General features: G+C 55.6%; 12 protein-coding genes across 12 annotated transcripts; 7 read left to right on the plus strand and 5 right to left on the minus strand.

Moving 5' to 3' along the window:
- The first annotated feature begins 1,188 nt into the window (after positions 1–1,188).
- Positions 1,189–2,540, plus strand: F5Z01DRAFT_336144 (uncharacterized protein). The gene is made up of 2 exons (XM_046259172.1): positions 1,189–2,057; positions 2,107–2,540. The coding sequence occupies exons 1-2, from the start codon at positions 1,405–1,407 to the stop codon at positions 2,519–2,521; spliced, it is 1,068 nt and encodes a 355-aa protein (XP_046114842.1). The 5' UTR covers positions 1,189–1,404; the 3' UTR covers positions 2,522–2,540.
- Positions 2,541–2,931: 391 nt separating this feature from the next.
- On the plus strand, positions 2,932–4,149 carry F5Z01DRAFT_664786 (emp24/gp25L/p24 family/GOLD-domain-containing protein). Its single transcript, XM_046264126.1, has 4 exons — positions 2,932–3,254; positions 3,316–3,504; positions 3,555–3,821; positions 3,874–4,149. Exons 1-4 carry the CDS (start codon positions 3,102–3,104, stop codon positions 3,895–3,897), a joined length of 633 nt encoding a protein of 210 aa, XP_046114843.1. The 5' UTR covers positions 2,932–3,101; the 3' UTR covers positions 3,898–4,149.
- Positions 4,150–4,351: 202 nt separating this feature from the next.
- Positions 4,352–6,166, plus strand: F5Z01DRAFT_628583 (SKIP/SNW domain-containing protein; the record flags this gene model as incomplete). Its single annotated transcript, XM_046261611.1, has 2 exons — positions 4,352–5,947; positions 5,999–6,166. 2 exons carry the CDS (start codon positions 4,352–4,354, stop codon positions 6,164–6,166), a joined length of 1,764 nt encoding a protein of 587 aa, XP_046114844.1.
- Positions 6,167–6,528: 362 nt separating this feature from the next.
- Positions 6,529–9,131, plus strand: F5Z01DRAFT_336540 (family 4 polysaccharide lyase). The gene is made up of 3 exons (XM_046259175.1): positions 6,529–7,535; positions 7,585–8,703; positions 8,757–9,131. The coding sequence occupies exons 1-3, from the start codon at positions 6,829–6,831 to the stop codon at positions 8,962–8,964; spliced, it is 2,034 nt and encodes a 677-aa protein (XP_046114845.1). The 5' UTR covers positions 6,529–6,828; the 3' UTR covers positions 8,965–9,131.
- A 1-nt stretch (position 9,132) lies between these two features.
- Positions 9,133–10,311, plus strand: F5Z01DRAFT_336470 (putative integral membrane protein). The gene has a single exon (XM_046259174.1). It carries the CDS (start codon positions 9,310–9,312, stop codon positions 9,844–9,846), a length of 537 nt encoding a protein of 178 aa, XP_046114846.1. The 5' UTR covers positions 9,133–9,309; the 3' UTR covers positions 9,847–10,311.
- On the minus strand, positions 10,045–11,765 carry F5Z01DRAFT_628424 (carboxypeptidase Y-like protein A; the record flags this gene model as incomplete). The annotated part of the gene is made up of 2 exons (XM_046261601.1): positions 10,045–11,219; positions 11,270–11,765. 2 exons carry the CDS (start codon positions 11,763–11,765, stop codon positions 10,045–10,047), a joined length of 1,671 nt encoding a protein of 556 aa, XP_046114847.1.
- Positions 11,766–13,264: 1,499 nt separating this feature from the next.
- F5Z01DRAFT_336604 (concanavalin A-like lectin/glucanase domain-containing protein) lies at positions 13,265–14,791 on the plus strand. The gene is made up of 5 exons (XM_046259176.1): positions 13,265–13,676; positions 13,727–13,780; positions 13,833–13,879; positions 13,931–14,600; positions 14,654–14,791. Exons 1-5 carry the CDS (start codon positions 13,400–13,402, stop codon positions 14,749–14,751), a joined length of 1,146 nt encoding a protein of 381 aa, XP_046114848.1. The 5' UTR covers positions 13,265–13,399; the 3' UTR covers positions 14,752–14,791.
- A 368-nt stretch (positions 14,792–15,159) lies between these two features.
- F5Z01DRAFT_639830 (mitochondrial import inner membrane translocase subunit tim-22) lies at positions 15,160–15,804 on the minus strand (the record flags this gene model as incomplete). The annotated part of the gene is made up of 3 exons (XM_046262468.1): positions 15,160–15,504; positions 15,562–15,657; positions 15,715–15,804. 3 exons carry the CDS (start codon positions 15,802–15,804, stop codon positions 15,160–15,162), a joined length of 531 nt encoding a protein of 176 aa, XP_046114849.1.
- Positions 15,805–16,260: 456 nt separating this feature from the next.
- Positions 16,261–17,725, minus strand: F5Z01DRAFT_336200 (uncharacterized protein). Its single transcript, XM_046259173.1, has 3 exons — positions 17,287–17,725; positions 17,149–17,232; positions 16,261–17,097 (listed from the first exon to the last, which is right to left on the minus strand). The coding sequence occupies exons 1-3, from the start codon at positions 17,462–17,464 to the stop codon at positions 16,325–16,327; spliced, it is 1,035 nt and encodes a 344-aa protein (XP_046114850.1). The 5' UTR covers positions 17,465–17,725; the 3' UTR covers positions 16,261–16,324.
- Positions 17,726–18,087: 362 nt separating this feature from the next.
- Positions 18,088–18,760, minus strand: F5Z01DRAFT_628537 (HAD-like superfamily protein; the record flags this gene model as incomplete). Its single annotated transcript, XM_046261608.1, has 2 exons — positions 18,088–18,480; positions 18,536–18,760. The coding sequence occupies 2 exons, from the start codon at positions 18,758–18,760 to the stop codon at positions 18,088–18,090; spliced, it is 618 nt and encodes a 205-aa protein (XP_046114851.1).
- A 99-nt stretch (positions 18,761–18,859) lies between these two features.
- F5Z01DRAFT_336680 (origin recognition complex subunit 2-domain-containing protein) lies at positions 18,860–20,840 on the plus strand. The gene is made up of 2 exons (XM_046259177.1): positions 18,860–20,624; positions 20,680–20,840. The coding sequence occupies exons 1-2, from the start codon at positions 19,072–19,074 to the stop codon at positions 20,792–20,794; spliced, it is 1,668 nt and encodes a 555-aa protein (XP_046114852.1). The 5' UTR covers positions 18,860–19,071; the 3' UTR covers positions 20,795–20,840.
- Positions 20,779–23,595, minus strand: F5Z01DRAFT_693512 (uncharacterized protein; the record flags this gene model as incomplete). Its single annotated transcript, XM_046266219.1, has 2 exons — positions 20,779–22,967; positions 23,019–23,595. The coding sequence occupies 2 exons, from the start codon at positions 23,593–23,595 to the stop codon at positions 20,887–20,889; spliced, it is 2,658 nt and encodes an 885-aa protein (XP_046114853.1). The 3' UTR covers positions 20,779–20,886.
- Between the last annotated feature and the right edge of the window lie 1,178 nt (positions 23,596–24,773).

Here is a 24,773-nt window from a genome sequence, read left to right on the forward strand (position 1 = left end):
TTGCGACACTCGGTCCAGATCATGAGGTCACCGAGACCCGCGCGTCAAGTCGCGTTTGACGCAAGGGGCGCGTCTGTTGCAGGTCCCTGCGCCACACATGATTTGTGAGGCCGTGCCCACCAGCCACAGCAATGAAGGTCCGTGCAGCCATGTGCTCTTCAAGCCAAGCAAAGACCAACAAAAGCCAAGCTTCATTCCAACATTTCGGTACGACAGCTACGCACAGGAATCCATTCCTCCCCGTTGGCTTTCCAAATCACATGCTGCATCAACCAGTGGTCTGGTCGCTGTACGATGGTTCCATGTGTGCTCTTTTGCTGATAAGATGTCGTCACGCCTTGAAACAAACTCTCGACCTCATTTGCTAGACGATTTCGGCACCGAGATGAACACCGCGAAGCTGGCGGTCTCCTCGGACAGGATCCTTCACCTTAAATTTAGCCAGCGATAACATGGACATTGATGCTTTCAGTCAAAGTAACTGCACTTGCGCAGCCATCAGACACAAGGATGGAGGCAGGTAGATTTTGAGGGGTGCCCCTCTTCCGCGCGAAAACGGGCAGTGATGGGCGCGATGTTCGGTTCGTGGTATCCCCGTCTGCTGTTCTACTGTAGCGGTTGAGACCCCATCGCTTCATTCCCATTGCCAAACGTCCACATCGAGACTTAATCTGTTGCTATCTTTACCCTGTAAGTGACGTGACAGTACCAGGTAGGCAACGCAGAACAGCCCAAACTAGGTAGGCATTGCATCATTGCAGGCATGCCCGCTGCTGACCCACCCACGATGTTGATCCTGATGACAAGCCACCGATCCATCCAGCACCACGCAGCAGTACGCACCACCATCGTGGTTCGCTTGCGGGACTCTCCATGGGCACGCGCCCACAACGGGCGGGACAATACCCTCGTGGGGGTGATCTGGATCCCACAAACCTGGAGCCATCTCCCTCTTCGCCTATGAGAGTCATTCCTGACCCACGATGAGTCCAAGAGGTGGTCAAGAGACCCCGCCCGCCCCCGTTGCCAGATGGAAGAGCCACCAACTGCCGTACCAAAAGGGTCTTTGGTTCTGACTTGCATTCTGCATGACGGGCTGTTGGCGCCACCTGATAGCAGCCGAAGCGGGTTTCCCTGCCTGATGGGTCATACAGATAGATGCCCTGTCATCGGCGACCACAAGTACAAGATGAGCTCCTCGGGACATTTATATCTCTGGCCCGAGTCTTCGCTCGTACCTCATCCGCGTTGACCTTGCGAGTACAGATCTGGTGTTGAATCGACAACCTTGGAGCATTACAGCCATTACAAGGCTCGAGGCTTCAGATACAGTAACATCAAAGTGCATCAGCCTTACCATATCTCCATCTACACCTCGATCTACAGACCAAAAGTCTGCCCAGAATGGCGAACATGTACCCCCCTACGACGACCCTACCGGTCTACTCGGTGTTGACTGCTGTCGCCATCGTCCTCACGGCTGTCCGTTTCTGGACTCGTATCAGATACACCAAGACCAATGTTGGAGCTGACGACTGGTTCATCTTCACCGGCGTGGTCATCTGCTGCGGCTGCACGGCAATCCAGTTCTACAACGCCCTCGAGGGAACTGGAGGCCAGGCTGTGACGGACAAGGACGACGCCGCCCAGATCGTCGCGTCGAAGAAGGCAGATTTCGTCATGGTTCTGATCGAGAAGCCTGCATTTGGATGCATCAAACTTTCCCTTCTCTTCTTTTACAAGCGCATATTCGATACCTGGAACAGCTTTCGGAAGGCAAACATGATCCTCATTGGCGTCGTCATCGCTTGGACCATTGCCTTCATCGTTGGTGATCTGGCCATCTGCGGAACCAAGCTTCACTATGTGTACCTGCTGGATCAGTCACTTGCACGGGATCATTGCGGAGATAAGGGATTTCTCTTGCTCATGTTCGCCATCACCAGTGTCATGACGGACATCTTGGTGCTTGGGCTCCCATTCTTTTACATCCGCAGGCTGCAAATGCCGCCGCAGAAGAAGCTGGCAACCTGCCTTGTTTTTTTCCTTGGCTTTATGTAAGTCCACTCGCCCAGTTTATGCTTCTTGGTCGCTAACAACACGCAGCTCGACTGCCGCCGGCATGATGCGCACAATCTTCCTGGGCATCTCGTATCCCATGGGCCGAATGGCTTGGGGATATGTTTCGCCTCCCGACCAGCCTACTCCCCTCGTTCTTCAAGTCTTCAACCCAACCTTCTGGGTCATGGTGGAGATGTTCCTCGGCACGTGGGCTGCCAACCTTCCGCCCCTCGGCCCTCTACTGGGCGCCATGGGCTTCAGAGAATGGGTCAGCAGTGCGTACAGGAAGGTCTCTGCCATCTCTACCTCGTGGAGCGGAACAAGGACCAAGACGACCGAAAAAAGCTATGCTACACGCGCTGGGGATGAGCGCAACCTCACACACCAGACTAGCCACTCATCTCTGGAGGCTCAGGATCGGCCGAGTGCCGACTCTTGGAGTTGGAGAGATCGCTGGTGATTTACTTTTTTTTATAACCAAGTTGTAGTGGAATTTTTTTATACCCCAGGGCCCGGCAAGGAGTTAAGGTATTGTTTGTGTCCTCGGACTACCATTAATATGATGGTCAATACGCTAGTGATACTCCTCAAGCAATTACGTGTTTCTCATTGTTTTCTGCATTGCTACTGTGAAGTTGCGTGCATAGAGTTTGACTACATATTGGTGTTTTGTACGCAAATGAACCTTCATCTAGTGGTGATGCTCAACACGCGGTGGACCAAACGGTTGCTCAAAGACACAGGCTCAATCACACAGGCAATAGCCCCATGAGAATCAAAACTGATTTATTAGCACCTCGGAAGGCCGCACAATCGAACAGCGTTTTCCTCTCGAGGGGCTTGATCTGTGGTGAGTTGAAGTATAGGGTAGTTAGTACCAAGCCCTAGACACCCCCTGATCCGGAGCGGCAGCGCAAAAGTCCGACCCTCCGTCGAAGCTGTAGTGGGACCTCCATCGTGGCCCCTTGTGTATCCCGCCAGCGCCAGTTGTCCTCGAATCGCCAGCCAGCAGCACGCGACATCGCCCACAACCGCCCACGATGAGACTGCCAACCCTCTTCGCCGGGCTGATTGCCTGCCTCATCACCAATGTCACTGCCACGGCTTTGACATACAACATTGCCGCCCACGAGAAGGCGTGCTTCTATGCCGAGACCAAGAAGGACTACGAGAAGGTGGCCTTTTACTTTGCTGTAGGTCACGCAACTTCGGAGGAGAGATTATAAGGTGCAATGGGAACTGAGATACGGACAGGTGCAATCTGGTGGCTCTTTCGATGTCGACTACATCGTTGAGGGACCCAACGGCAAGATCATTATCCAGGGCGAGAAGGAGAGGCAGGGCGACTTCGTCTTCACCGCGCAGCAAGCCGGACACTACTCTTTCTGCTTCAACAACGAGATGAGCACCTTTGCCGACAAGTTTGTCGATTTCGAGATTGCAGTACGTATCCCAGCCAGCTCTCGTGGGAGGAGAAGGCTAACTGGGAATAGGTCGAGAACGAGTCCCGCGCAACGCTGCCCTCAAAGCAGGGCACATCCCCCGAACAGACGTCCGTCCTCGAGGAGTCCATCTACAAGATCTCTGGACAGATCTCGACGATTACGAGGAACCAGAAATACTTCCGCACCCGTGAGAACCGCAACTTTGCCACCGTGCACAGCACAGAGGGACGCATCGTGCGCTTCAGCATGATTCAGATTGGTCTCATTATTGCGATGGGCGCGCTGCAGGTCGTCGTCGTGCGATTCTTCTTCCAGGTTAGTGGAGTTTATCACTTTGTGAGTTGGTCAGTTGCTAACGGGAGGACAGGGCGCGCGCAAGGGATACGTATGAACAGGATTGCATTTTGGGAAACATGTACTGGGACGCATGTACGGGTTACGAGGCGCAGGATGGTCAATCAAAACTTGTCGACATTGGGTATGTGTGAAGAGTCTCGGAGCTCTCGAGCGTGCTTGTAGCGCCTTTGAGAATAGTTCAGCATGATGGTGGCAATACAGACACCGCTTCAAATTAACGGATCAAGCATCCTTGCCACTACAATGCGTGTATGAGCAGCCGAGGAGCAACCAGCATTCTAAACCATATTTGGCAACGTGTTTGGCTCGTGTGATGGTTGGTTCCCATGGCACCTCAATACGGCACGCCAGCTCGCTGTAGATGTGATGTGGCTGGTGCGCCAAGCCACAGTGGCGCCAGATGGAAATTCCCAACTGCAACCTTTCACTTTCGCAGTTCAAACCACCACTTCTTTACACATCCACTCACACAACAACCGGTATACATCATGGCATCGATAGCCGCGTCGCTGCAGTCAGCGCTGCCGAAACCCAAATACACTGGCGAAGAAGAAGAAGCGCCACGCCATGCCCAGCCCCGTGGTCCGCGCATCGTCAGTGCCGACCAACTCGACGAGACACAGGTCGTGCTGAAGAGAGCCGGCCCTCCGGCCTATGGTCAGCGCGCAGGATGGCGACCGCGGTCGCAGGAGGATTTCGGCGATGGAGGCGCCTTCCCCGAAGTTCCCGTTGCGCAGTATCCTTTGGACATGGGCAGAAAGGGCGAAACGAAGAGCAACGCGTTGGCCATCCAGGTCGATGCAGACGGAAAAGTCAAATACGACGCGATAGCGAGGCAAGGTCACGGCGACAGCAGGATCATCCATACCTCGTTCAAGGACCTCATTCCCTTGAGGCAACGTGCTGATGCGGGCGAGATCGATCTTTCGCGACCCGACAAGGAGTCTGTGGCTGCCACGACGGAGAAGACGAAGGCTGCCTTGGCAGCGCTGACGGGAAGCGCGGTTGCTGCGCAGAAGCCCAAGGCGTGGAACATGGCGGAGCGCAAGGACGCCACATTCGTACGGTACACACCCGCGAACCAGATGGGCGACAACTCGAAGAAGCAAGACCGCATCATGAAGATTGTCGAGCGTCAAAAGGATCCCATGGAACCACCCAAGTTCAAGCACAAGAAGATCCCCCGCGGACCTCCGTCGCCACCTCCCCCCGTCATGCACTCACCTCCCCGCAAACTCACAGCCGAAGACCAGGAGAACTGGAAGATTCCGCCGCCCGTCTCGAATTGGAAGAACCCCAAGGGTTTCACGATCGCGTTGGACAAGCGATTGGCCGCGGACGGACGCGGTCTCCAGGACGTGGACATCAACGACAAGCATGCACAATTTGCTGAGGCGATCAAAATGGCCGAACGACACGCTCGTGACGAGGTGCAGCAGAGGGCCAAGATGCAACAGAAGTTGGCAGAAAGGGAGAAGGCACAGAAGGAGGAGAGCTTGCTTGAGTTGGCACGACAAGCACGTGCCGAACGCGCAAATGCTGGACAAAAGAAGCGGCGGGACTCGAACGACTCGCGTTACTCGAGGGACTCGCGAGATTCGAGATCAAGGTCGAGAAGCTACAGCGAGTCGGAGTCGGGCGCTTCGGACAGTGAAGACTCTGAAGTGCGTGAGCGTCAACGAGCTCGCAAGGAGAAGCACCGGGAGGAGGAGCGGAAGCTCAGGAAGAACAGGATGGGCGCTGAGCGCCGCATGCAGGTGATGGCGCGCGAGCAGGACCGTGACATTTCGGAGAAGATTGCTCTTGGCCTAGCGAAACCGACTCAGTCCAAGGAGACCATGTACGACTCACGACTGTTCAACCAGTCCAGCGGCTTCAACAGCGGCTTCAATGAGGACAACGCCTACGACAAGCCGCTGTTTGCCGCCCAAGATGGAATCAACAGCATTTACCGACCTCGCGCAAACGCCGACGACGACGATGACCCCGAGGCTGGTGACAAGGAGATGGCCAAGATCCAGAAGTCGAGCCGATTCGGCGAGGCGCTGGGCAGGGGAACATTCAAGGGGTCAGGTGACGTTGAGGTAAGCGACCTCAATTTGTATTCGTATGATCTTGCTAACAAGGGGGAACAGGCTCGTGAAGGTCCTGTGCAATTCGAGAAAGATGCCACCGATCCTTTCAACGTCGATAAGTTTCTATCCGAGGTGGAGCAGTCCAGCTCATCGAAACGGGGGTTTGGTTTACAGGAGGACGGTGGCCGCACGAGCAAACGTGCTCGTGTAGAAGGGGAGGACGACTAAGTAGCTACTCTGTTCTCGAGCCTTTGAGACTTTCGAGGCTAATTACGATAGGGCTGTCCAGTTCGACAGCAGTGAGAGTTCATCCGTCAAACAAATTGATACCATTGATTTGACGACTTGGAAACGTCTTGCCCAAGAGTACCAGGAACAGGCCAAGACATTTCTATCTCTCATATCCCTCGAAGTCAGATGCTCCTTGTAGGTTTCGACAGCGACGCGCACAATTAACCCGCGAGATCAAGTGCTCGGGCTCAGATGTCCGAGGATCGTGATTTCCTCGGTGAATCCAGCTTCTACCTAGTCCACACACGGAATGCTTGACGATCACCTGCTGCCCGGTGCAAGATCCAGAGCTGCGTTCCCCTCGTGGGGAGAAGCACCTCGGCCCTCGCGAGCGATAGGTTCCTCGCCATGCGCTGCACCGAAATCCGAGCCTCAATTTGCCGAAAGCAGGGGTCCCATACTGGCTAATATGTGAAAGCTCCCCATGGGGTAAGGAACCATGAACGGCTTCCAATCGGGGGCTGCGAAGAGTTACCCCAAGCTCCCCGCATCGCAAGTATCTTGACCGAAGATCTGGTGCAACTCGCGGTGTATAAAATGTCGCTCCTCAGTACGTGAACCGAAAGTCCAGGGCAGCGCAGACCAGCCACATCCTCACAATGGCTCCAAAGGCATTCTCCACGACCGCGCTGCTGCTGTGGGCGCTGCAGGCAACGCAGCCCGTCCAAGCCAAGCTCGAAGCAGAAGAGACAGACACGCACCTTGTCCTCTCCAACGACAGATTCCACACCGAAGTCGATAAGAGCCGCGGCTCTGTCTCGTCCCTGGTTCTCGATGGTCAAGATCTTCTCGGTCCTCGCAGTGGTTCTACCGGTCAAGGGCCGTACCTCGACTGCTATTGTATCCCCAGCGGATTTTGGACACCAGGCAGGTCAGCGCCTGAGTTCGAGCTCTACTCTGGTACCGACTCTACAGGTACTGACTATGGCGGCATCCGCATGGCTGATACGTACCTGCCCACTGGTCAGGTCCTTGAGCAATACTGGTTCCTCCGCGATGGAGAGACTGGGCTGCATACCTTCAGTCGCGTGGCATATCACAACGAGAGTACGCCGTTCCTGAGGAACCTGCAGGAGCTCAGAGTCTTATTCCGCCCGAATACTGACATGTGGACACATCTGCTGTCCAAGAAGGGCAACTATGCTCCCCTGCCCAACTTTGACAACCAAGACGAGTGGCCTGTTGTGCAGGACGCAACGTGGTATCTGGGCGACACGCCTGATGATCCCTACGTTGAAGAGTTCGCGGACTACTTCACCAAGTACACCTTTTCTGACCCTTTCAGGGATCTCGATGCATACGGCCTGTAAGTGCCTCTCAGGGCTTGCCAAGGTCACTGACAGCTGACAAGACAGGTTTGCTGACGGCTCCAACACCGAGGACGGGTCGACTTTTGGCGCCTGGATGGTCATGAACACCAAGGACACGTACTTTGGCGGCCCTACGCACTCTGACCTGACGGTCGACGGCATCGTCTACAATTACATCAGCTCGAACCATCACGGTGACCAGACACCAAACATCACCAATGGTTTCGACCGCACCTTTGGCCCATCATACTACTACTTCAACAAGTATCCCGAAGGCTCTGACATACTTGAGCTCCACGCCGACGCAGCACAGTTCGCCGACCCCGAGTGGAACGCCGAGTTCTACGACTCCATTGCTGAGCACGTGGCCAACTACGTCCCCTCGTCGGACCGCGCCACGTGGAAGCTCCACGTCGACCTCCCGAAGAACGCAGAGCGGGCCCTGGCCGTCCTCTCCCAGAACGGCGTCGATTTCCAGGACAATGTCCTCGACACCAAAGCCTATCAATACTGGGGCGAAGTCGACGCAGAGGGATACGCCACCATCCCCATGGTGAAAGCGGGCACATATCGTCTGACCATCTACGCCGACAACATCTTCGGGTACTATGTCAAGGACAATGTCGTGGTCGAGCCATCAGGCAAGAACAAGCACGACAAGCGGCACATGACCCACGCCCGCTGGCGCGAAGAGACGGAAGGCAAGGAGATCTGGCGCATCGGCACACCCGACCGCTCGTGCGGCGAGTACCTCCACGGAAACGCCCCTGACAAGGAGCACCCCCTCGAGCCAGAGCAGTACCGCATCTACTGGGCCAACTGGGATTACCCCACAGACTTCCCGGACGGCGTGCACTTCAAGGTCGGCGAGTCGGACGAGGCCAAGGACTGGAACTACATCCACTGGAGTGTCTTTGGCGGCAAGGCCAACTACAAGCGCCCCGAGACCTACGTCGGCACGGGAGATGTGAACAACTGGACCATCTCGTTCGATCTGGAGCAGGAGCAGATTCACCGCAAGCGCCAAGCTACCTTTACGGTGCAGCTGGCCGGCGCCAAGACGGCAGCGGGCAACACGGATATCTTCAATGCCTCGGAGCCGCAAGCTAACCTGCACTACACCGTCAATGTCAACGGTCAGGATCTCGAGCCATGGATCATCCCGTAAGTGGCCACTCTCTTCATCCAGATTTATTACATACTGACCTGCGCCACAGCTGGAACCAGAGCAGCTCCTGCGGCGTGCGATCTGGCGCGATCTGCTACAACGTCGGCCACAAGTTCGAGTTCCACCCCAAGCTGCTGAAGGAGGGCGAGAACGAGCTGGTGCTCAGTCTGCCGTACAATGCCACCAACTACGAGCCTGCCAAGCTTGCCGAGTCGGTGTATGTGCAGTACGATGCTCTTAGATTCGAGATCGTGTAGTGAGGGAGGTACAAGCTCTCGACATTATGAAACTGCTAAATCGCGCCATTTGGAGCCAAAATTGTCGTGTTGCTCAACTGTGCATGTTTGTGACTTGTCTATGCCAGCCCATCAGCTGACAATGATCAGCTCATGCAGGGTCGAAGGATCCGACTCCTTTTCGTTCCTCGCCTAGAAGCATCTGCCAACATGTAGTGACCCACCAGTGCGCGACAATATTTAGCCAATTCATCAGGCAATAATTCATTACTTAATTCCTTGCTATGTAGCATTCACCTTGGCCTCTTCTCGCTCATCCATCTTCATCTTCATCTTCTGGCCAACCGGCTGCGCCACCCAAACGAAATGGCTTCCTTCAACCTCAAGACGACGCTCTTCCTCACGCCTCTCGTGTCTACCACCTCATCCCTCCTCTTCGCCCACGCCCAAGATTCATTCCTCTCCTACCTCGTCCATCCCACTGTCGGGGCAGCAAACTCGAATGCAATCATCCCGCCATACTGGAGACAATTCTTCGTCCCTGGCTTGACCAAGGTCCTCTCATTTCTCGCCCTGACGGTGGGCTCTTCTGTCGGTTGTGTCTATTGTCACGGGGTCACTCTCAAGGACAGGGGGAGTCGGGCGTGGTACCTCGCGGCGGCAGTCTTGGCCGTCAGCCACTTGGCGTTCGTTCCACTAGTCGCACCCAAGGTTCAGAGGATGGTGGATGACGAGTGCGAAAAATCCGATGCCGAGGCCAACACTGTCCCGGAAGGCAGCAAGTCGAACGTCCAAACGCTGAATGAGTGGTTGCGTTGGAATCTGGTGCGGACATGGACGACGGATACCGCCGCATGGATCTGCGCCGCAGTAGCCGTCACCAAGACCTTGAGCGTTGACTAGGTAAACTACTTGTCACAGTTATCACTGTAGACTCCATCACGCAGGGACTTCCGCAGAGATCATAAAAACATTGTGCATTGGCTAATCACTACCACCCTCCTTATTACATGAGTGGCATACGCTGTACAGTTCTGCTCCCGCTATATCGAAAACATCATCTGAAGCGCCCTTTGTCCTATCAATTGCGATTCGACTCCCTTAGTACCACTCACCACCCAACCAGCGGTTGAAGAAGTCAATGGAAGCGTCGGGCTGGTCCATGGGAACCATGTGGCCGGCCTCGTAGATGCGCATGAAGGTCAAGTTGCCGCTAGTCTTCACCTTGCCATAAGCACCATCCTTGCTGATCTTGTCCTTGGAAAAAGCAAGGTTGAGGTCCTTGAGCTCCGCCTTGGCGAAGTCCTTGTGGCCGGGCCATTCGAGCTTATTGGTCCAGGCCTCGTTGCCAAGCCAGTTGCAGATAAAGTCAACATCACCAGCATAGATGAGAACAGGGAGCTGCTCGAGAATGCCGGGGATAAGCTGGTGGTAGGGCTGCATCCAGTCACCAGCGAACATGAAGTTGCGGTTGATATCAAAGTTGCAGCTGTCGTAGCTGTCAACCTCGGCGCCAACAGCATCACGAACATCCTTCTGGTTCAGGTACTCGGAGATCCAACCCATGGCAGGGTAGCAGAGGTTGGACGAGTCCTCGCAAGGACCACGAATATCGTAGACATTGCGGCCACTGCGCTGGTAGGGGCCCATCATGGCATTGTTGCAGTAGATAGTAGCGGGGACACATGACCAGGCACTGCCCGAGTCGTAGCAGCGCTCAATCAGTGACTGGCAGCGGGGCAGGGCGTCATCCATACCCTGGCACTCGCTCTCGCTGAGAACCGACTTCTGACCACCCTCGCCACAAGCCATGGGGCGGTAGTAGGCGTACTGGGTGTAGGGGTCGCTGAGGCCGTTACCGATGAGGACAGACTTAAGGTTGATGTTGCGGTCCTTGTGCGCAAGGATCTCCGAGGTAAAGACGGGAATGTAGTGACCAGCATACGATTCACCGGCAATGTGGAAGTCCTGCTCCGCATACTCGGGGTACTGGTGGAAGAAGAGGGTGAGAAGAGCATAGACATCCTTGCCGGCGGCAACGGTGTTGCTCACGCTGCTGCCGCTGTACGAGTAGCCGACATTGACGGGCTGGTCAAGGAAGATAACCGAGGCGTTGTTGTTCCAGGAGGCGGGGTTGTGCTCCAGCTCCAGCTTCTTGGTGATGCCCGAAGGGCCGAGCTCAAGGAAGAGACCAGTCAGGGACGAGCAGCCAGGGCCACCGTTGAGCCACAGCACAACGGGGTCGTTCTTGGGGTCGTTGCGGGACTCGAAGAACCCTATTCATCAGTCAGTGAATGTCACGGATATCCAGTGTCAGTCAACGTACAGTAGAAGAGATGCTTGTCTTCCTCCTCGTCATCGAGGTAGCCGCTGTACTGCTTGACATCGTCGACCTTGAGCTTGGAAGGGTCGACCTTCTTGGTCCGGAGGTTGTAGTTCTCAAGCTTGCCGCCAACCATGCGCTGGGAGCCCTTGACGCCGTTGACGCCCATCTTCTGGACGTCGGCACCCTTGACAACATGGTCCCAGTGCGAGTCAGAGCGGCGAGTGGTGGGCTTTGGCTTGGTGGTGCCAAAGGTCTGCTTCTTGATGGAATCGATGGCATCGGGCATGAGCATCGAGACCTCGTCCCAAGCGCCCTTGGCCTCCTTGGTCATCTTGCCAAAGACATCCTCAAGGGAGCTGGCCCAGGACTCGAGAGTGGGAGCCTCAACGTCCAGGAAGGACTGATCAGAGGGGCCGTTGAGGACGACTTGGTCCTGCTGAAAGGCGAGCGCCGTACTGGCGGCGCCCATTACGAGGGCGGAAGATGACATGCGCATTTTGAAGTTGTTCTGGTGAGCAAATGCGATGGTGGAGATGGAAGAAAGAAAGCGGGATATGGGGAGATGGGGGAAGTAGGATGGGGATCTGAGGCGCAAAGCTTCCTTTGGGGCTCGGCGGTGGTCACTGGTCGGTCGGATCAGGCACGGTGCAAGGCACGCAACACTGCAGCCACCCAGTTAGACGTCATGACTTCTCATAAGTCCCTGGGTTGCTGGGGAAGGCCCCAGCGCTCGAGGCTCCCCGATTGGCTACGTGGCAGCGGTGCGCCACATGACCTTGATGGCCCCCTCATGCGAAGCTCTTATCTTATCTTATCGGTGCTCTCTCCGCAAGTCCAGGCTTGGTCTTACAGCGCCCGCATGCGGCCCCTGTTAGCGACGGCCCAGGTGGGAACTGCTCACCCCAGATTGTCCAACACAAGCACAACTCACGAGCGCTTGTTGAACATATAATAGTCACAGAAAAGCCGGACAGCTTGGTAGGTTCAAAGACCGATATACGTTATAGGAAATTCAATGAATAGCGAGTGAGTAAGAGTTACGGACTAACAAACGCCCCGAGCCTTGCTCTTTGAAGGCTGCTCACTGCCCTCCACTAGAGTGCATACCCGAGACAAACCTTGACTTCAGAAGCTCGTCTTGGACTTTTGCTCCGGTCCCTGAGACTCTTCTGTGCTCCTTGCAAGGAACCGCTCAAGGCTCAACTTCTCTCCTGGGGAGACCATTGGAGCTGTGTAGGGTAATCAGCTACCTTACTCGCGGGCAGATTCTACCTAGACAACGGACGGGCTGGTCAACTGCACAGCCCCGCGACGTCAACTTCCTCCCTTCAGTTCTTCACGATAGATATTGCAAATGTCGGGCTGTTTTGTGGCATTTTTCACCCGGCTTGCTAAGATAGTATCGAAATTCAATGCTTATTCACCCGCAAGATGGACACATCCGCGTCGCTTGGGACAGGAGGCAGTGCTAGGAATGCAGCATGCCCTGACAGGCGGCATATCGTTCTGAGCAGTGCCACTTCAAACTCAAAAAAGCAGCAACGCTGAACTCGGGTCTCAGATCTTCGCGCATCGGCTCGTATCAGATTCGAGTCGTTTCGTGGCTCCATGACGCGTCCCCTGCCCGAAGGCTGCTATTTTCCACGCCTCGACTCTGAGACGCAGTGGAGCGAGGAGACAAATGCCGCCCCAACCGGGCCATGCGCCTCTGTCAATGGGCCGTCGTGCACACCACAAAGTCCAGATCTCTGTCTTGTTGGCCTATCAATACTTTGCCCTTACCGTATGTCCACTTTGGAAGCCACCCAGCATGGGCTTTTAGTGCAAGGTGACCGCCCGAATATCCGAGCATTCCCATAATCGATCGTTGCAAAGAAACTCAGATATATATTTTTGCTCTGGGGCTTCAGTTTGTAAAGAACAAACATTTGCCGCTCCTAGAACTCATTTGCAAGGGCTGCATTGTGCACTGTCTCAGACCTCACTCGTTGGTGTTGGGCACTGCATTCCACTCGCTCACTTTGGCTTGTCGTTCTTATCAGTTTCGTTTAGCTTGACATCCTCACCTTCACCCCAACCGAAAGAGAAAGATCACTCCTACGAGGTCACTCGCGCATCGCGATTTTCATCATGGATGGCAGTCACTACAAGCAAGGGGCGATGCCCCCTGCGTACGATGAGGTTCCTATGGCCGCGCCTCATGACACCAACATCCAGAACCGATCGAGGCCAGTGCAGACATCGAAACCATGGTGGAATCCTCGCTACTGGCGCAAGCGAGTTTGGATCGCCATCGCGGTCATTTTGTTGATCATCATTGTTATCGCAGTGGCTGTTGGCGTGACGCAGTCCAAGTCGAACAAGTATCCAGATTATTCCGCATTGTCATACGCCTTGAGCGAGACTTGTAAGCGCATGAGCCCTCGCTTTTTCGGATGCAAGCTGATCTGTCTGTAGATGGGGGCGAGTCGTTCTTTGATAACTTTGATTACTTCACTGGTTACGATCCAAGTAAGGAGAACACCCCATCACTGGTGGCACGGACTCATGCTAACCTTAGCAGCGGCTGGTTTTGTACACTACGTTCCTCGCGCGCAGGCTGAGCAACTGGTACGCCTTTTGACGACTGTCTAGTCATTGTGTTAGTGCTGACCATTGCAGAACCTCACATACGCCTCTTCAGAGACGGCTGTTCTCCGCGTTGACACTTCCGTCGGACCCAACGACGAACCCAATGCTTCCACTGGGCGGTTCTCCGTCCGCGTCACGTCTCGCAAGACCTACGATGATGGCCTCTTCATCTTCGACATCAAACACAGCCCCTTTGGCTGTGGAACCTGGCCTGCTCTGTGGTTGACCAACCCTTACAACTGGCCCGATGATGGCGAGATTGACGTTATGGAGGCCGTGAACCAAGCCGATGATGGCAATCAGATGACCCTCCACACGACCAGTGGTTGCAAAATGAACGTCAAGCGGAAGCAAACCGGCAAGGCGGAGAAAACCAACTGCGATCATGATGCCAATGACAACGCCGGCTGTGGCGTTGCCGACGACAAGGACAGCTACGGCGAGTCCTTCAACGAGAACGAGGGCGGTGTCATGGCAGTCGAGTGGCGGGACGCTGGCATTCGCATCTGGCAATGGGCACGCAGTGCGATCCCCTCGGATATTGCGAGCAAGAAGCCCAACCCGTCGACGTGGGGCACGGCAAACGCCGACTTTCCCGGCACGGACTGCAACATTGGGAACCACTTCCGCAACCAGTCTATTGTGGCCAACATCAACCTCTGCGGGCAGTTGACCGAAGCTTCGTACTCATCGTCCAACTGTAAGTCCATATGCGCGGGCAAACGTATGATCACCCTCTGACATTTATATCAGGCCCAAGCAACTGCACCGATTACGTTGCCAATAACCCTGATGCTTTCAAGAATGCGTTCTGGGAGTTTGGGTCATTCGAGGTGTACCAAGCTTCGTAGATGATGGCCCTCGGTCTTGAACTGGCATTCTTGAGGCAAGGCGTTTGGGGCGGTTGTGTTTATACTGAACCATTAGAGACTATGCGGGAGCGTGGGTAACTTTGAAAAGAACAAGTCTTTCTGATGTCTCTATTCTACCCCCTGCAATTTTGGAGTCTTGACGTGGCCTCTTCCATATCTGTACATCTTTGCAAACCCCCAGTGTAACACATGGCTCGACAATGTGGGTATATAATACACAACTGTACAAAAGCGCTGTCAGCGCACGATACATGACGTACCCAAATCCAAGGTAGATGAGAGAAGCCTTCTGAACGCCCTCTATATGCCCATGTCCCAAACGCCCAATGCCCCGAAAATCATGTTGCTTCTCCCTCCGTCTATGGGAGTTGTGCCTGCGTCCTCCGTCTATTCGTCGCTCGGCTGTCGCATGTACGCATCGATCGCCGCGCTGAATGCCGCAAATGCCACGCACCCGCCCGCTGCTGCCTGCGGGCCTGCGTTCTTCGCCAGGATTCCGCCCGTCAGGCAGCCTGCGGCGACGCCGTTTGCGAGGTCGTTCTTGGCGCGTAGGCCTTCGATACCGCACTCGATGCCGGAGAAGAGCGCGCCGACCTTGCCAAAGTTGCGGGCCATGGAATAGGAGCGCGTGCCCATGTCCTTGAAGCCGAGTTTGAGCTGCTGGCGGAGGGGTAGGCCTTGGAGCGAGTTGCCTGGTGTGCCGGGGCTGCCGTAGGGAGTATCGTAGGACATCTGGTTTCGGTGTTAGAAGCAGGCTCCTCTTCTTGGGGTTGAGGAGGGGAGACGTACGGATGCCATGAACATGCCAAAGAGACCACCCATTCCGAACCCCATTACGCCGGACATGACTGTCTTTCCTGCGCATGACTCCATCGCAGCTTTCATCTGTAGGCGCTCTTGTCAGTGACGCGTTCCTGCGATAGTTGTTATTGGGAGACGTACGGCTTTCACGCCAGGATCGTTGTCCATGCCAGGGACCGCTGGCACCGCTGCGCCAGCGGTTGTGTTACCGCTCATGCCGGGAAAGTTCATCGTGTCGGTTGCGATAGGCGTCGACTCTCGATACGAAAGTGGTGGAAGCGAACGTGGTTCGGCGCGATGCAATGCTGCTGCGATAAAGCGCGATGGGTCCCTGGTTCCCAAGATACGTTCAAATGTTCGCTAATTGCCGTCGAGCTCATATTCCCGAGAACTGGCGAAATATATTTCTGCCACACGTGACCGCCTTCGGCCCCGCCGCCTCCACTAGCGGGCGTGGCGCCCGGCTTGGCGTCCAGGCGCCGGATCTACAACGTCTGCACAAGTTACGTAGCGTGGAAGCCATCGAAGCTCTCATTGAATTCGCAAACCACTACTTTTTGCCTGTGATAAAATGTCCCCAGACGCCATCTGCCAAAGCACCCCAACAGTCTTTGACCCCGTGAGTTCGTAACCCCGAGCTCAAGTGTTCACTAACCTCCAACAACAGTTGTCTCCAGCTTGCTATTCCTAAATGCCCTGACCAGTGTGAAGATGTAAGCGACCCATTGCCTTGCTAGCCTAGAATCAAATTTCAGAGAGCAATAGTAAAATGGTTCTCCTTGTTGTCTTCTCCAACCTCCAGCGTGGCCTTGGTGGTCTTGCTGTCGCATGCATCAACCGTGCTCCTGGAGGACACGGACACCCGCCGATGACTGTCGTCAGAGCAAGACGAGGTCTGACGAGAGAGATGGGCAGAAGCCGATTCAGCAGCCGCCAGAAGTGCATCGAATCCAGACATGGAACCAGTGCCTGTTGTCTTTTCCTGCGAATGGCAATGGCGAGCACTGGTATTGCGGCTCGACCCTAAGACAGACAGCTGCTTTGGATATACCTCCCGTGTAGCGTTTCTGTCCATCTTGGATCTGGGTGATGCCGGGGTGGAGGCCACTCGAGTCGAAGGAACCTTCGAGCCAGACCATGTGCCTCGAATGCTGTGATTGGGCTGCCAAGCATGGGTTTGAGGCCTGAGGAGGGAAGCGAAGGATGGAAGACGAACAGTGTTTGCCCTTCCATACGGTGTTGCCCGCCGAACGGGTGCCAAGGGGAGAGGCACGCGGGCAGAGGATATCGTGCCAGATGCGGCGGCATCGTCAGCGGAGCAACGAGGGACCTTGACACGTGCAGCAGCGCGGGCATTTGCACGATCAGGGCTGGAAAAGTGTACCGGCTTGGGTAAGAGCGCACGGGTGCCGTCTCCCTTGCAGTTCGACTTGTCAGTGTCGTTCGCTATGGAAACAGCAGCTGCGGCAGGTTTCTCCTTTTTGGCGCGCTTGGCGTTCGGGGCATGCTCGATGGGCCTGTCACCTGTTTCCATATTAATGAGTTGTTGCACACTCTTGAGCGAGGGTCACCTACCTCGCTTTCGCATATAATCGATCACATAGTAGCGCGAGCGAGGGGACATACGCCCAGTAACGCAGTTCTGGTAGAAGTGCTCGTCTGCCAATGTCAGTCATGTCCTTGGCTTCATGGCTGAGTCAGACCACAACGTACATATCATCTGCTTGCCGTACTTGCGATGGCCGCGATGACCCAGGTCTTGTTGCATCTGCGCAGCACATTCTCCCCACGACTTCTTTGCAATTGCCGGGTCCAGCCCTTCAGGTGACGTGGGAATCAGCCGGTACCAGAAGTACCTCTCCTCATCCTCTTGCCATGTCTTGCCGCCCATGATGAAGACTGGGACAACACCCCGTGGGATATCTCACACGGATAGAGTCGAAGGTTGTGAAATGTAGGACAATGTATCGATATAGGAAAGGATATGAAGAGTATTTCAATGTGCTTTGAAGAAGGACCGTTCGTTCAACGCCAAGATGAAGTAGAAGCTTTATACCCACGGCCTTGTGCTGCACCACATACAGGGCTATTGTGCATGATTCAATGAAGAGCCAACCTGATAGGAAGAGGCGCCATTCCCCTCAACCCAAAAGAAGGGAGTCGGTGAGGCGGCTCTGTAACAATATAATGCCTCGAGAAGAGAACAGATGGCCAAGCAAACATTCTGTTGAGGTGGTTCATTTGCTCATTGAATCATTGGCACGTGGCAACCCGCTTGTCGTCTCATTCCGTGACCTTTACGTCCCTGGATGAGCCATCGTAGTCTCTCCACGTGATGCACCGGCCCTAGGCAGCAGCAGCAGCAGCAATGACCAAACAATGGAATGAGAACAAATCAATGTTTTCACCGCTCTTAGCCTTCGAATGGGCTCACAGGTTCGTGTGCATCGTAGCCTCGTCCCCGTAGGAAGGCTTCGAGACGATGTTCCAGGCGGGAGAACTAGTCAATCGAGGTCAGCCGGTGAAATTGGGACGACGTGGGCCGGGCAGGTCATTGGCAAAGCTTACAATGCTCTTCTGCTTCAACGGCTTTACTCCATCCTTCACCCATACGCCCCATGCACCCATCATGTTGGCGAGCATCATGTCGGTGGTCAGGCGGTCACCTACGATGGCGACTTGGGACGGGTGCGTCACGCCCGTTTCGGGGTGCTGCTTGAAGTAGTCCATGATCTCTGCGCCGCACCCAGGCTTCTTCACGGCATGGCGAAGCACGGTGATGCCCGTCGCGGATTCAACATCGACAGCCTGAATTCCCCTGCGATCCCAGCTCTTCGCGCCGGCTGTGTTGGAGACAATGAGGAGTTTGCGCCCAGGATACGCCCTCCTCAGCGCCTCGAAATGTTCCTTCGCGGATAGTCAGTCGGATATGCGGGCTTCAGGTTCGCTGAACAAGACCGACCTGATACGGCTGGTACACCTCGTTCGTCTCTGGATAGGCGAAGCAGTCATCCTTGTCCAAGACCACTGCTTTGACCTGCGAATTGTACCCGCTGCTCCGAAACCCCTTATCAAGGGGAATGGGCAACTCGCCAAAGTTCGGCACAGTGTGATGCGGGAGACAGATGCCCGGCTTGAATAAGATCTTTATGACATTGAAAGACGCAGAGACGTTGAAGTTGATCATGATCAATATCAGTATCACATCGGGGTGCTCTGACGAAAAGTGAGATTGAGAATGACCGACCTCATGATTCTGGATTTCTGAGCATCAAATGGCAGCTGACAGGGATGTCTGACTGACGCCACGCTTCAAGCCACCAAGACTGGACCCAGAGCTAGCGCCACGATACTCCTGTCCCTCCGCCGGCGCGTTCTGGACGCGTTCTCGACATTTTACGGAATTCCAACTACCCTGCATCAGCTTCCTCCCTTCCCGCTTACAGTCGTTTGCGCCAACTTCGAAACTCGAGCGAGTGACCTCGGGATCAAGGCAAAATGCCCCCTAGAAAGGCTCACAACCAGTCTCCCATTGTTGTCAACTCTCAATCGCCCCGAAAGCGCAGTCGTTCCGATGCCAACAACGAAACCGAACCCGAGACGCCCTCGAAACGAAGACGTGACGCCCTGGGCACTGACGATATCACAAATGGCGAGATCGACGGTCACCAGCATGAATCAATGACCAATGGATTTGCTGAGCCATTGCCTGCGGAAAAGACACCGACGACGACACCCAGGAAGCGAGGGCGGCCGCCAAAACCCAAGCCGAATGGCGACACGCCCACGCCAAGGACAGCTGGCCCAAAGACACCCTCTAAGCGCAAGAACAACGACGGTGAGGACGAAGATGCCACACCTCGTAGGCAGGCTGGTGCAGATCGATCCGCCCGTCGCAAGTCGGCACGCGCCCTGATCGAGTCGGTCGTTGGCAACGATGATTCTGATGCGGAGCCGGATGGCATAGCGGGAGCAATCTACGACTCAAGTGAAGAGGAAGCGGTGGAAGAGGAAACAGACGGGGATAAGACAGATGCAACACCATCGAAAGATACGCCCAAGAAAAGAGGGAGGAAGAAACGGAACAAGTCACCCACGCCGCCGAGGGATCTACCGTCCCATGAGCTCTACTTCCTACACAACAAGCCAGGGAAACCAAAGACTTCGAACAATACCCTCTCAGCACTGAGTCTTTTGACGCATGATGAATACTTTACCTTGCTACGGGAGCAGACGGACCGACACCAGAGCCAGATCGAGGACCTGGAGGCTTTCCACGCCAAGAGCTTTCCTCAGTGGACGTTTGAGCTCTCGCAGGGCTTCAGCATATGTCTGTATGGGTATGGATCCAAGCGGCCACTTCTGCAGCGATTGGCGAAGCATCTCTACCCAGAGACACCACCGGGCAAAACGCAGCGAATCGTCATTGTCAACGGCTACGCACAGACGACCACGATGAGAGACATCCTCTCCACCCTCGGCCTGGCACTCAACGTGCGCATCCCGGCAGGTCCTCCCCCGAACATGATGCAGGCCTTGCTTGCCAGCCTCGCCTCGGCGCCAGACACCATTCTGACCATTCTCGTCAACTCCATTGACGGGGCGCCCATACGCAAGGCTACGCACCAGACAACGCTGGCGCAACTCGCATCGCATCCCCAGATCCGCCTCATCGCCTCGGCGGACACGCCCGACTTCTCGCTGCTGTGGGACATTGGGCTGCGCTCGGCGTTCAACTTTGCCTTTCACGACGCGACGACCTTTCGCCCCTTTACGGTGGAGCTCGATGTCGTGGACGACGTGCACGAGCTCCTCGGCCGCAAGGCGCGCCGCATCAACGGGCGGGAGGGTGTCTCCTTTGTCCTCAAGTCACTACCCGAGAACGCGCGGAACCTGTTCCAGCTGCTCGTTGGCGAGGTGCTCATCGCGATGGAGGAGGAAGGTGTTGGTGGTGGGGAGGATGTGGGAGTCGAGTATAGGATGATCTACAACAAGGCCGTGGAGGAGTTCATCTGCAGCTCGGAAATGGCTTTTCGAACATTATTGAAAGAGTACGTTTCTCCCTTAACCCCCCTCGAAGTGTGGCACCACAGCTAACTGGTACAGATTCCACGATCATCAGATCATCACGAGTCGAAAGGACGCCATTGGCACGGAACTGCTGAGCGTCCCCTTTGGAAAAGAGGAGCTTGAGGCCATCTTGGAGGACCTCATGTCATGAATAGAAAAGGCATATATAGGCAGTCACCGGCACATGAAGCATAGCGTTGTGGATTTCATCAGGCATTACGTCGTTACACATTGATCATCCGTCTATATCGCGAGGCTCTTCACGCAAGTCCAGAGCACCACCGGCACAATGACATTGTCATTTCCGCCCGTGAGGACCGCCTCCGTGAGACTCGCCATGGTGCCGCACACCGCCGCGTTCCGGGCGCTTTGCAGAACGCCGGCGCGCTCGTCCGCAATGGGCCAGCCCCCGACGCGAAGCCAGATGCTCGCGGCCGCGAGACCAACAAACACGGCCACGGCAAAGGCCAGACTGCCCTCTAGACTCTTGCCGCCTCCCCAGATCCACTTGCGACGCCCGTAGCGACGGCCAATGAGTGACGCTGCGGCGTCGCCCAACCCAACACAGACCACGCCCGACACCATGCTGACTTCTCGAGTCGGCACCTCCCAGCCGGCATTGAAGCCCGACCCTGAGCGTGGCAGCGCCGCCAGAGCAAGCCACAGGGGGATGGCACAACCAATCAGCAGAAAGATGTGGGAGATCACCACCGGGCCGCGAAAGTCCCTGCCATCAACGTACGGTGCCAGGAACGAAGCAATCGGCTTGGATAGAGGTGGGAGTTGGCTGGCTCGCAACAAGTCGAGGCCGAGAAAGATGGCTAGCACAATGGCCAGGACGAGGGCGGCAAAGGTCGGGTCAACAAAGGTGCCTGGCAGCAAGATGCCCACCATCATGAAATGAAACACCTTGCGCCGCGTGTCGACCTCGTAGATGTTCTGGAGCCGGAAGACGACGACCAGTCCGACTATCACGACAAGGGCCCAGTACGCAGCGAGGAGCAGGCGGGTGTTGGCCTCCCCAAAGTCGGTGTGACGAACATGTTGCACCCAGCCCATGTGACACAACTTGTCCTCGTCCTGGGTGCGCTCCGGGAGGCAGATCCAGCGTTCGAGATTGGCATTCACGACCTGGAAGCGGAAGGCGGGCAAGTCGCCGAATAAGTAGCCAAGGGCCCAGCCTATAGGATCTTTGCCCCTGAAAGCAACAAGCTGCATGTGTGTGCGGATGCCTCCAAGGATGACGACACCGAGCATGGAATAGACATGGAGCGCATACAACCACTTTCGAATGACGGCTTGCGTATAAGTCAGCTTCAGGAACGGTCGTAGCGTCACTGATGTCGAACGCTTCTTGCGGCCGGATGATGTGTGTGAGTGGTGAATCTGAGGCGAGTTATCGGCATAGGATAATGTTTGGCTGCGAGCCAGACCACTGGGCTGGAAGCCGCGGCTGTCTGACGGTCGCCCGTCTAACCCTTTCGATGTCGAGTTGAGGGCTGTACCCAAAGTTTGTGTTCGTTTGGGTGCTTTGAACTGGTTGTAGTCGACTTCATCGTCCGAGGTGCCCACGTCGTCCATGCGCGCCTCTCTCATGGAACCAAAGAACTCGCTCTTGATCCTCCGCCACGAGAAGACCTTTGATAGTTCCTTCCACAGAGGCCGATGGCCGTGTCCAGGCACCTTGCGAAATCGCCATTTGGGCACCCTGGCCAGGATGATGCCTGACCTGATGACACCACTGCACGTCACGAGCATGCCAAGCCCACCAACCCACAGCAAGGATTTGAGGACGTAGATCTGGGGTGAGGACGCCAGAATCAGGACGTTGATCAGCGCAACGGAGAATAGCTGCAGCTCTGCGGTGAGCAGGCTGGTAGTGGTGAGATGGTGCAAGACGACGCAGAGCGTCTGGTGGAGCGGGTATAACAGCACCATCTCCTCGTTGGAGACAAAAGCATGAGTTCCTGCGACGCGAACGGCATTCTGACGGGATGCGCTCCACACGAGAGGCAGGCAAGTCAGGGCCCAGTGTACGGAGTCGTAGGCCGATTCAAGCTCAAACTTTGGTATAATCTGCTGCGGCCAGGTGCAGATGCTGAGGATCATGTTGGGGAGGATCACGGCGGGATTGTCGGTTGCCACCAGCAGCGAGACGCACAATGTGACGGCTGGCGGCCAGAGAATCGGCGCAGGGTCGAAGTTCGCAGGTAGTCGTAGAGGAATGGATCTCGTCGGGTTCCGCTTCCTGTAGCCCCAAATGGCAACGCGCACGGGGTACACGGCAAGCAAACTTGTGTAAATCAACCCCAGCAATTCAAAGTCTCGATGGTCAGTAAAACGTAGGGTTCGTTCAGGCGTTCTCGGGTGCTCACCTCGCTTCCACGTCTTGACCAGCGGCTGAACCTGCTCATTGGCCATGACTATCCAGCTCAGGCAAGTGACAATGCCAGCCTCGGTGGCGCGCTGCGTCAAGTTCTTGTTGCGCCGGACCGCCCCCAGTATCCGGCTCCCCAGTGCCTGCTGCCGCGCGACGGGTTGGGATGTGTAATCTTTGGCCTCCTTTCCCGTCCATGTCGGCGAGGGCATGGGCGACGGTGTGCCCGACAAATGCTCATTCTGACCCCTCAGCCCCTTATGCAGTTTGGTCTTGGGGGCTGGCAGCCCCTTGAGAAAGTGCTCGTCGTCCGCCTCGGTGCCACTGTCGCTCCCGGGGGAGGACTCCTTGTACGCGTCTGCTATCGACCGGGGCGACTTGATCGTTCCATTTCCACAGTTTGGTCTTGGGCGCAGCGACTCGTTCGCACTGCGCACGTCGAAGCGGTCGGCGGCATAGGGGAGGTGCTCGCTCTGGTGGTGGTACGGGTGCGGTGTGCGGTTCAGCGCGCGCAGGCTATCCTGCTCATCGGGGTCGGGCGGCTTCAGCGAGTCGGTGCTGAGATTTTCGGGCATGACCTCGGCCTTGTATTACCTGTCCTGAATCATGGGAGCCGTGAAGCAGGATGGCTCGGACACGCGTCTGTGGGGGTTTGACGTTACAGGGCTAATTAATGGGGATTGGATTCTCGGGTGAGATATGGAGGGGTGGTGATTGGTGCCAGATGGAGGGCCTGGATAAGGTAGCGATTGAACGTTGGCGAGAGAGGCGGATGGCGAGGGAGAAATCAATGGCCAGTGAATACTGAGTCGGACTAGGAGAATCAAGTGGAAGTGAACAGGCTTTGCAGAAATTGTCAATGCATTCCATGGTCCCGTCGGGACATTCATTACCTTACCTTCATTATCACATGAAAGTGCGGCTCACTTGTTGGTCGCTGGGGTCCATGCCGTGTCGTTGGGGCGCAAGCTTCCAGTCTTTCCCGCAGCACCTTTCGACTTTATTCACTGGAGCATCGGCAAATCGTGTTCAGACATACGAGACATCACAATGTCAATGTTTCTTTCCTTTTTTCTGCATATCAAAATTCAAAAGACTATCGATGGATTGTCTGTGCTGACTTTGCTTGACTGTAGGCTGTAGCAGGGCCCAACGCTGATCCCGTATCCGTACGTACCACAGATTCACAGCGCCGACTGAACAAGGCGACAACGCGTGTCTGCCAAGTTCACCACCAACAGACATCGATGCAGACCGCAAAACTGGGCATCTGCATGGAGGATTATCACTGCGGTCGCGACATGAAAGCTGCGATCATGTGGACCATGTGCCACGCTGAGTACTTTGGAAACTCGAGGTGAGTTCTGAGGAGCTTCAAGCTGTTGAGGCCCCGCCATCTATTTGTGCCGGTCCTGTCCGTAGCTCAGGACCGCGAGATACCAGCCACCATCAAATGCTGCTAGTGAGGGGGAGCTTGGCTAGGTAATTAGCCTTTGCGGAACATTTCAGCTACTAGCTGTCGAGAATGGCTTCTCGACCTCGAGGGGTTCCCACGCCAGCGACGGCGCCGCGTAAAAGTCAATACAACTTCTCGTGACTCTCAGGTGGTGGTGTCGGATCAAACCCGTGAGAACACCACCTTCAGGTTCGTTTCACCTTGCGTCGACCAGGCGCCGAGTGGGTGTCGCCTTCGATACGCACAGCTACTGCATGCTGCTGCGCGCTTGTGCTGCGTGGGATACTGGGTGGTCAG

Source organism: Emericellopsis atlantica (assembly GCF_019669845.1).
Source record: "Emericellopsis atlantica unplaced genomic scaffold F5Z01scaffold_31, whole genome shotgun sequence".
NCBI classification, from domain to species: domain Eukaryota; kingdom Fungi; phylum Ascomycota; class Sordariomycetes; order Hypocreales; family Bionectriaceae; genus Emericellopsis; species Emericellopsis atlantica.

Bases quoted from the DNA above. Each gene is read 5' to 3' on its own strand.
- F5Z01DRAFT_336144 (XM_046259172.1), top strand. From the start codon at position 1,405: ATGGCGAACATGTACCCCCCTACGACGACCCTACCGGTCTACTCGGTG. The intron at 2,058-2,106 runs GTAAGTCCACTC...AACAACACGCAG, and splicing joins GTTTTTTTCCTTGGCTTTAT to CTCGACTGCCGCCGGCATGA.
- F5Z01DRAFT_664786 (XM_046264126.1), top strand. From the start codon at position 3,102: ATGAGACTGCCAACCCTCTTCGCCGGGCTGATTGCCTGCCTCATCACC. The intron at 3,255-3,315 runs GTAGGTCACGCA...AGATACGGACAG, and splicing joins AGGTGGCCTTTTACTTTGCT to GTGCAATCTGGTGGCTCTTT. The intron at 3,505-3,554 runs GTACGTATCCCA...AACTGGGAATAG, and splicing joins TTGTCGATTTCGAGATTGCA to GTCGAGAACGAGTCCCGCGC.
- F5Z01DRAFT_336540 (XM_046259175.1), top strand. From the start codon at position 6,829: ATGGCTCCAAAGGCATTCTCCACGACCGCGCTGCTGCTGTGGGCGCTG. The intron at 7,536-7,584 runs GTAAGTGCCTCT...CTGACAAGACAG, and splicing joins GATCTCGATGCATACGGCCT to GTTTGCTGACGGCTCCAACA. The intron at 8,704-8,756 runs GTAAGTGGCCAC...CCTGCGCCACAG, and splicing joins CTCGAGCCATGGATCATCCC to CTGGAACCAGAGCAGCTCCT.
- F5Z01DRAFT_336470 (XM_046259174.1), top strand. From the start codon at position 9,310: ATGGCTTCCTTCAACCTCAAGACGACGCTCTTCCTCACGCCTCTCGTG.
- F5Z01DRAFT_336604 (XM_046259176.1), top strand. From the start codon at position 13,400: ATGGATGGCAGTCACTACAAGCAAGGGGCGATGCCCCCTGCGTACGAT. The intron at 13,880-13,930 runs GTACGCCTTTTG...TGACCATTGCAG, and splicing joins GCGCGCAGGCTGAGCAACTG to AACCTCACATACGCCTCTTC. The intron at 14,601-14,653 runs GTAAGTCCATAT...CATTTATATCAG, and splicing joins TTCGTACTCATCGTCCAACT to GCCCAAGCAACTGCACCGAT.
- F5Z01DRAFT_336200 (XM_046259173.1), bottom strand. From the start codon at position 17,464: ATGGGCGGCAAGACATGGCAAGAGGATGAGGAGAGGTACTTCTGGTAC. The intron at 17,233-17,286 runs GTACGTTGTGGT...TGACATTGGCAG, and splicing joins GTACGGCAAGCAGATGATAT to ACGAGCACTTCTACCAGAAC. The intron at 17,098-17,148 runs GTAGGTGACCCT...ATATGGAAACAG, and splicing joins CGATTATATGCGAAAGCGAG to GTGACAGGCCCATCGAGCAT.
- F5Z01DRAFT_336680 (XM_046259177.1), top strand. From the start codon at position 19,072: ATGCCCCCTAGAAAGGCTCACAACCAGTCTCCCATTGTTGTCAACTCT. The intron at 20,625-20,679 runs GTACGTTTCTCC...TAACTGGTACAG, and splicing joins TTTCGAACATTATTGAAAGA to ATTCCACGATCATCAGATCA.